The sequence below is a fragment of the Silurus aristotelis genome, assembly GCF_946808225.1.
Source record: "Silurus aristotelis genome assembly, chromosome: 23".
NCBI lineage: Eukaryota > Metazoa > Chordata > Actinopteri > Siluriformes > Siluridae > Silurus > Silurus aristotelis.
Window position 1 is genome coordinate 799632 of NC_139596.1, and position 7500 is coordinate 807131.

The 7500-nt window shown below is 46.6% G+C and overlaps 1 protein-coding gene and 1 long non-coding RNA gene across 7 annotated transcripts in view; one reads left to right on the forward strand and one right to left on the reverse strand.

Moving 5' to 3' along the window:
* The window catches only part of ddr2l (discoidin domain receptor family, member 2, like), a 13521-nt gene extending 6760 nt beyond the window's left edge, over window positions 1-6761 (forward strand). For 3 of the 6 annotated variants that reach the window (XR_014531136.1, XR_014531137.1, XR_014531139.1), the window contains 12 exons: window positions 1-144; window positions 259-505; window positions 609-704; window positions 906-1054; window positions 1474-1642; window positions 2018-2262; window positions 2344-2471; window positions 3219-3416; window positions 3558-3792; window positions 4016-4165; window positions 4277-4477; window positions 4920-6761. The exon at window positions 1-144 is cut by the window's left edge and continues 43 nt beyond it. Coding sequence is in view for 2 of the 6 variants with exons in the window: in XM_083527158.1 (XP_083383284.1) it covers window positions 1-144; window positions 259-505; window positions 609-704; window positions 906-1054; window positions 1474-1642; window positions 2018-2262; window positions 2344-2471; window positions 3219-3416; window positions 3558-3792; window positions 4016-4165; window positions 4277-4414 (1899 nt within the window). In the remaining 4 variants the exon portion in view is untranslated. Of the gene's footprint in view, window positions 145-258; window positions 506-608; window positions 705-905; window positions 1055-1473; window positions 1643-2017; window positions 2263-2343; window positions 2472-3218; window positions 3417-3557; window positions 3847-3876; window positions 3898-4015; window positions 4166-4276; window positions 4527-4919 lie in introns of those variants that run through there. The other 3 variants (XR_014531138.1, XM_083527158.1, XM_083527159.1) reach the window with 3 other exon arrangements.
* On the reverse strand, window positions 4380-5020 carry LOC310718387. The gene is made up of 4 exons (XR_014531140.1): window positions 4894-5020; window positions 4701-4762; window positions 4533-4656; window positions 4380-4482 (listed from the first exon to the last, which is right to left on the reverse strand). It is a non-coding gene; the product is annotated as an uncharacterized lncRNA (long non-coding RNA).
* Window positions 6762-7500: the final 739 nt, after the last annotated feature.

The following is a 7500-nucleotide window of genomic DNA, read 5'->3' on the forward strand; positions in this document are numbered from 1 at the left end:
GGTCTGGATGATTTCTCTCAGACGCGTCAGTACATGCCATGGCCTGGTTATGACTACGTGGGCTGGAGGAACGACTCTCTCGGACCTGGCTACATTGAGATGGAGTTTCAGTTTGACAGGCAGAGAAACTTCACCTCCATGAAGGTTAGGAGATGAACAGTTTATTTGCCCCAGAAAGGGCTAGATCTCTTATAGTTGTTCATGATCTTGAGTTTCTGTTTTTTTTTTTTTTTTTTTTTTTTTTTTTTTTTTTTGCAGGTGCACAGCAACAACATGTTCACGCGTGGTGTTAAGGTCTTCTCGTCCGTAATGTGTGTGTTTAAGCACCGGCTCATCTCTCAGTGGGAGCAGGAGGCTGTGGAGTTTCACACGGTTCTGGACGACCGGAACCCAAGCGCTCGGTACGTCACCGTGCCTCTGGAGCGACGAGCGGCCACGGCAATCCGCTGCAGGTTCTACTTCGCAGACACCTGGATGATGTTCAGTGAGATCTCCTTCCAGTCTGGTATGTGACGCTTTAAATGAACACCATCAGATAGCTCACCTGTCCCTCAGCATGTTGAATTTCTCACTTTTTGCTATGGTTACATGTGAATCGTGCATCACAGCGATCCACACCCTGCCCACCCAGAGGCCCCCGGTGGTGACATCACTGCCGTCTGAGATACAGAGTCGGGCGCCGACTACAGTTACATCGGCTACAGGTACGCTGTGTCATGGTGAATTGTACAGCCTGGCCACGCCCTTCCACACCCTCATTTCTGATTTAGACCTCTCCACACATAACTCTCAGTGAAACTTACTCTGCTCCGACATGTGTGTGTGTGTGTGTGTGTGTGTGTGTGTGTGTGTGTGTGTGTCTGTGTGTGTGTGTGTGTGTGTGTGTGTGTGTGTGTGTGTTACAGATGCTAGCACAGTAACGTCCAAGCCCCACCTACCTGAACAGAGCAACACATCTGTCTTAATTGGCTGTTTGGTCACCATCATCCTCCTGCTTGTAGTGATCATCTTCCTCATTCTGTGGTGGCAGTATGTGTGCAAAGTCCTAGAGAAGGTGTTTATCATGTGTGTGTGTGTGTGTGTGTGTGTGTGTAAAAGAGAAAGAGAATGAGTGCTATTTCACTACTTCTCTTATACATATAATAATAATAATTATTATAATAATAACAATAATAATAAGAGGAAGAAGAAGTAATTACAGGACAGGAATGAAATGTGTTGATGTTCAGAAAGTAAAACACTCATGCTTTTTATTTTTCTCTCTCTCTCGCTGTGTCTCTTTCTCTTCCCCTTTCTTTGGCTCTCTCACCCTCCTCTTTTTTCTGTCATCTCTTTCTATCCCTCCTTCTTGTTGTTGTTCCCTTTGTCTTTTTTTATCTGTCTAAATTTTATTCTATTTCTCTCTGAAATAAACACACACACACACACACACACACACACACACACACACACTCTCCCTCTTCTTGTCTGTAGGGTCCGAGGCGGATCCTAGATGAGGAGGTGATGGTGAATTTGCCTTGCAGCAGTGACTCTCCTCAGTCGCCCCCTTTGGACTCTCTGGACTCTCCGTATGAGAGAGTGTTTCTGCTGGACACACGCACACACACTCCAGAACACACTGAGCTTAGAGCCAAAGACCTGGGTAAACACACAGACACACACAGACACATTTTCCACACTTCCTTGTTCTTCTTAATAGCTGCTTCCCGTTTTTGCCCTCCGTCTGAGGCTAAGGTTCTTCTTGGAAAACCTTTTGCATGATTTTTTCCATCTTTCTCTTCATGTCTTGTTTTTTCAGCGCTGTTTCTTCCTCCTCTGCCCTCTAACCCTTACACTCGGTCTTCCTGTTTTCTGATCTTCACCTGACCTTTCGTTACCATGACGATGACCCCTGCTGGGTAAGCTGGTTGCTTTTCTGATTTCTTCCCCACTGATGGTTTTATTACAGTCAGTTTGGAATAACACTTTTTCTGTTGGTTTAGATTTGGACTTTTATAGGTGGTCTTTCTCTTTTTAGATTGTGGTGGTGGTTATGCCGAGCCAGACATTACTCAGTGTACTCATCACCAGAGTCTCCAGTCCAGCGTTCCTCACTACGCCGAAACCCTGATAGTCAAGCTGCAGGGTGTTACCGGCGGCAACACATACGCCATCCCTGCCCTCACCGCAGACTCTCTAACACGCAAAGACATCACTGCCCCCGAATTTCCAAGGGAATGCCTCATCTTCCGGGAGAAACTGGGGGAGGGGCAGTTTGGAGAGGTGGGCATGTTGTACAGTTTTATATGGAGTTCACTCTGTGTGGGTAAAGTGTGTGAGTGTGTGTAATGTGTGTGTGTGTAGGTGCACCTGTGTGAAGCGGAGGGTCTGGTGGAGTTTTTAGAAGAGGACGCTCCTCCATTATCTGATGGCGAGAGCTCCGTCCTAGTGGCAGTGAAACAGCTCCGAGCCGACGCCACCATTAATGCCAGGTCTCTATACTACTTCCTTTTGGTGTTTGTTATAATGGTTTTAATTGACTCCACCTACATATAGGTGTTTGACTCCATTCCATATGGGCGTTTGACTCTGTGTTGGTGTTTAACTACATGTAGGTGTTTGACTCCGTGTTGGTGTTTGACTTTGTGTTGGTGTTTGACTCTGTGTTGGTGTTTGACTCTGTGTTGGTGTTTGACTACATGTAGGTGTTTGACTTTGTGTTGGTGTTTGACTCTGTGTTGGTGTTTGACTCTGTGTTGGTGTTTAACTACATGTAGGTGTTTGACTTTGTGTTGGTGTTTGACTCTGTGTTGGTGTTTGACTCTGTGTTGGTGTTTAACTACAAGTAGGTGTTTGACTGTGTTGGTGTTTGACTTTGTGTTGGTGTTTGACTCTGTGTTGGTGTTTAACTACATGTAGGTGTTTGACTTTGTGTTGGTGTTTGACTTTGTGTTGGTGTTTGACTCTGTGTTGGTGTTTGACTCTGTGTTGGTGTTTAACTACATGTAGGTGTTTGACTTTGTGTTGGTGTTTGACTTTGTGTTGGTGTTTGACTCTGTGTTGGTGTTTGACTCTGTATTGGTGTTTAACTACATGTAGGTGTTTGACTTTGTGTTGGTGTTTGACTCTGTGTTGGTGTTTGACTCTGTGTTGGTTTTTGACTCTGTGTTGGTGTTTAACTACATGTAGGTGTTTGACTCTGTGTTGGTGTTTAACTCCGTATTTTGCCCCTCCATTAGGAACGACTTCTTGAAGGAGATAAAGATCATGTCGCGCCTGAACGACCCGAACATCATCCGCCTGCTGTGTGTGTGTGTGCACTCGGACCCTCTGTGCATGGTGACGGAGTACATGGAGAACGGAGACCTCAACATGTTCCTCTCTCAGAGAGAGATTGAGAGCACTCTCACCCATGCCAACAACATCCCCTCTGTAAGGTACGTCTGTCCTTATCCGTCCAGCTGTCTGTCTTAGTCCATGTGTCCATCAGTCCATCTCTCTCTATCACTAAATCACTCATTTATATCTTCAGTCTTTTTTTGTGTGTGTGATGAATATCTGTGTGTGTGGCATCGCAGTATGGCAGACTTGTTGCACATGGCTGTTCAAATAGCATCGGGGATGAACTACCTGGCATCTCTGAACTTTGTGCACCGGGACCTGGCCACGAGGAACTGCCTCCTAGACCGACAGCTCACCATCAAGATCTCAGACTTCGGCATGAGCAGGAACCTGTACAGCAGCGACTACTACAGAATCCAGGGCCGAGCCGTGCTGCCTATACGCTGGATGGCCTGGGAGAGTATCCTGCTGGTGCGTTACCGTGTGTGTGTGTGTGTGTGTGTGTGTGTGTGTGTGTGTGTGTGTGTGTGTGTGTGTGTGTGTGTGTGTGCTTAGCTGTAACCGGATGGCAGGAATATGTTCGGATACTGAGATGTAGGTGTACCATTGTTACAGTACAGCAATAAACTTGTGTGTGTGTGTGTGTGTGTGTGTGTGTGTGTGTGTGTGTGTGTGTGTGTGTGTGTGTGTGCAGGGTAAGTTCACCACGACAAGTGACGTGTGGGCGTTTGGTGTGACTCTGTGGGAGATCTTCACTCTGTGTACAGAGCAGCCCTACAGTCTACTGACGGACGAGCAGGTCATCGAGAACAGCGGCGAGTTCTTCCGGAACCAGGGGAGACAGGTATACACACACACACACACACACACACACTGGTCTAGTCTGGTATACTTTAATACATAAAAGTTAGGATGTGTATTTTTGTCAGTATCATTTTTTCTCTGTCTCTCACAGATCTACCTGTCCTCTCCCCCGCTGTGCCCCACCCCTCTGTATGAGCTAATGATACGTTGCTGGAGGCGTGACATCAGAGATCGTCCCTCCTTCAACAGCCTGCACCAGGCCTTACGACTCCACTCTCCTCGCTCCTGACTGAGATACGCTCCACCCGGTCAGCTCTGACCCTGAGCCTGACCCAACCAATCAGCTCTGACCCTGACCTAGCCAATCAGCTCTGACTCTGAGCCTGACCCAACCAATAAGCTCTGACCCTGACCTAGCCAATCAGCTCTGACTCTGAGCCTGACCCAACCAATCAGCTCTGACTCTGAGCCTGACCCAACCAATCAACTCTGACTCTGAGCCTGACCCAACCAATCAGCTCTGACCCTGACCTAGCCAATCAGCTCCGACCCTGACCTAGCCAATCAGCTCTGACTCTGACCTAGCCAATCAGCTCTGACTCTGAGCCTGACCCAACCAATCAGCTCTGACCCTGACCTAGCCAATCAGCTCTGACCCTGACCTAGCCAATCAGCTCTGACTCTGAGCCTGACCCAACCAATCAGCTCTGACTCTGAGCCTGACCCAACCAATCAGCTCTGACCCTGACCTAGCCAATCAGCTCTGACCCTGACCTAGCCAATCAGCTCTGACTCTGAGCCTGACCCAACATTCAGCTCTGATTGTGAGCCTGCAGTCTTTCTCCCCAGAGGAGACCCTGAAACTGGAAGGCCATGATGTAGCAGTGGTGGAGTAGGGGATCAGAGACAACGATAATGATGGAGATGATGTCATTTTGAAACTCTTTTTTCTGGGGTTTAGTCCTGGAGCACTTGTTAGCATGAAGCTAATCATAAATGAGCATGTTGCATCACAGACTGATGCAGGGACCTGGTGGGACTCGGGGTGTGGGTGAACCTCCAGTCTGTAGACACTTGGGACGTTTTTTTTTTTTCGTTTTTTTTCTTCTGTTTATTTTCTTTTGTGTTTGTTTTTAATTTGAAGAGATTTTTCATACCCTGTCCTTGTGAGATGTCGTGTCTCTGAGCCTACTGTACACCCACGGCCTTAAAGACACACTTCAGCCCAGGATGAAATGTACACAGCCATGTAAGTGTGTGTGAGAGTGTGTGTGATGGTGCAGGTGTGTAGGTTGTTCAGTACTGAACTGGGGGCTGTAGAGGCTTCCTTTACTTATTAACCTCAAACTGCAAGTCCTGGCTGATCAGGGGAATTGTGTACACTTCATTTTCTGCTGAAATGCCCCTTTAAGGAACTAACTGGAGGAGTGTGTGTGTGTGTGTGTGTGTGTGTGTGTGTGTGTGTGTGTGTGTGTGTGTGTGTGTGTGTGTGTGTGTGTGTGTGTGTGTGTGTGTGTGTGCACGCCCTGTGGTCCCTCATCGCTCAGCACTACTGCCGATTGTCTTTGTTTTATGTGTGTGTGTGTGTGTATATATGTGCACTCCCTCCCCACACTGGAGTAATGAATGAATTCTGACTATAATGTGGATGTTTTGTGTATCAGTATGTGTGTGTGTGTGTGTGTGTGTGTGTGTGTGTGTGTGTGTGTGTGTGTGTGTAGTTTTCTGTATATGAATGTTCTACAGGTTCATTCGAGAGAGCAGAACTACTGTCATGACTAAACAAGTGAAGCGCTTTCCTAAGAGAGAGAGAGAGAGAGAGAGAGTATCCATCTCTTCTTCGTCTGCAGTATTGTACTTGTCCTATACGTTGGGGTGCCAGCACTTTTCCCCACGGCATCTGCAGTCCTCTGAGTTGTGTTTCTGATGTGTCTGATAATAAAGAATTGAAAATGCACATCATTAACCCTGTAACACACCTCCAGCAGTGCATTATGGGTATAAAGATAAGTGCTTTTGCTCCTGAACCTCCTGAACACCTTGGATGGATCTCCAGGATGGATCTCCAACACGAGGAGTGTAGGACCCAAGTCCCCATGTCCTATTTCTGTTTCTCGTTTTCTCTCTCTCTCTCTCTCTCTCTCTCTCTCTCTCTCTCTCTCTCTCTCTCTCTCTCTCCCTCCCTTCCTCCCTCCCTCCCTCCCTCCCTGTGTGTGCACAACTTCTCCTTCCCTCTGTCTCTGTCTGTAGTGTGTTAGGTGTTTCTCCACTTCCTGTGTGGTTCAGCTGCTCATGGGTCTGGCTCTCAGGAGGTTCAGCAGGATCTCCTGTGTGTGTGTGTGTGTGTGTGTGTGTGTGTGTGTGTGTGTGTGTGTGTGTGTGTGTGTGTGTGTGTGTGTGTGTGTGTGTGTGTGTGTGTGTGTGTGTGTGAACAAGGAGAGTAAACTGCCACTGTATGTGTGAGTGAGTGTGTGGCGTGTACATAAGCAGAACAGATGTGTGTAATATATACAGGGGTGAAGGAGGACGTGTTGTGGCCTAACGTTTTTGTCAGAGCTTTTCTTCTGCTCCTGTTTTTTTTTTTTTTTTTTTTTTTTTTTTTTCATTTTATGAATTAAATATCACCTTTAACTCCACCGTTGTGTCCTGCACCGGTTTTCTCGTTCTAACTTTCTTACTTTCTAAGCATATTTCTGAAAGTTTAAGTGTCCAGTGTCAGGGCTTTGTAAGCTCTACATCTTCAGAACTGTTCTCCACATGACCTGGATGTAGGACCTGGAGATGATCCGGATTATTTGTGTCACAACACGATCTATCGATTTCCCATCAGCCACTGTTACCACCTGATCACTAAAGGCCCGGTTGAAAGAGCTCACCAGGAGCTGGACTGGTTCCTACTAACATTCTGCTCATGATGTTGCTCCAAATAAAGTTGACCTGATCCTCAGTAATAAAATCATATTTAGTTAAAAATCCACCTGCATGTGATTAAAATGCTCTTAGAAAATCTAAACAATTTAAAAGTAAAGGTTCAGCTGCTGAGAATGACGTGTGTAAGTGAGGGAATGGTGAAGAAATCAGAACTGATGTAATATTTCTCATCATTCGATTATGATTCAGGTCTCATTTCACTGAACATGATCTAGCAGCACCAAACACTGAACTATACAATTATATACACAACTACACACTCGTGCCTCATGGGACGTCCTGCAGATGAAGTCTCAGGACCGGGACAGGGGACAGGGGCACCTGGATGATGGTGACCTTCACCCTGTTCCTGCTGTGAGCTCAGGGTCAGATGTGTTAGACACTGCAGGTATTTATGATGTTTGCCATATGATTCTCCCATTTCTCCTTTTGGTTCTGTATTTG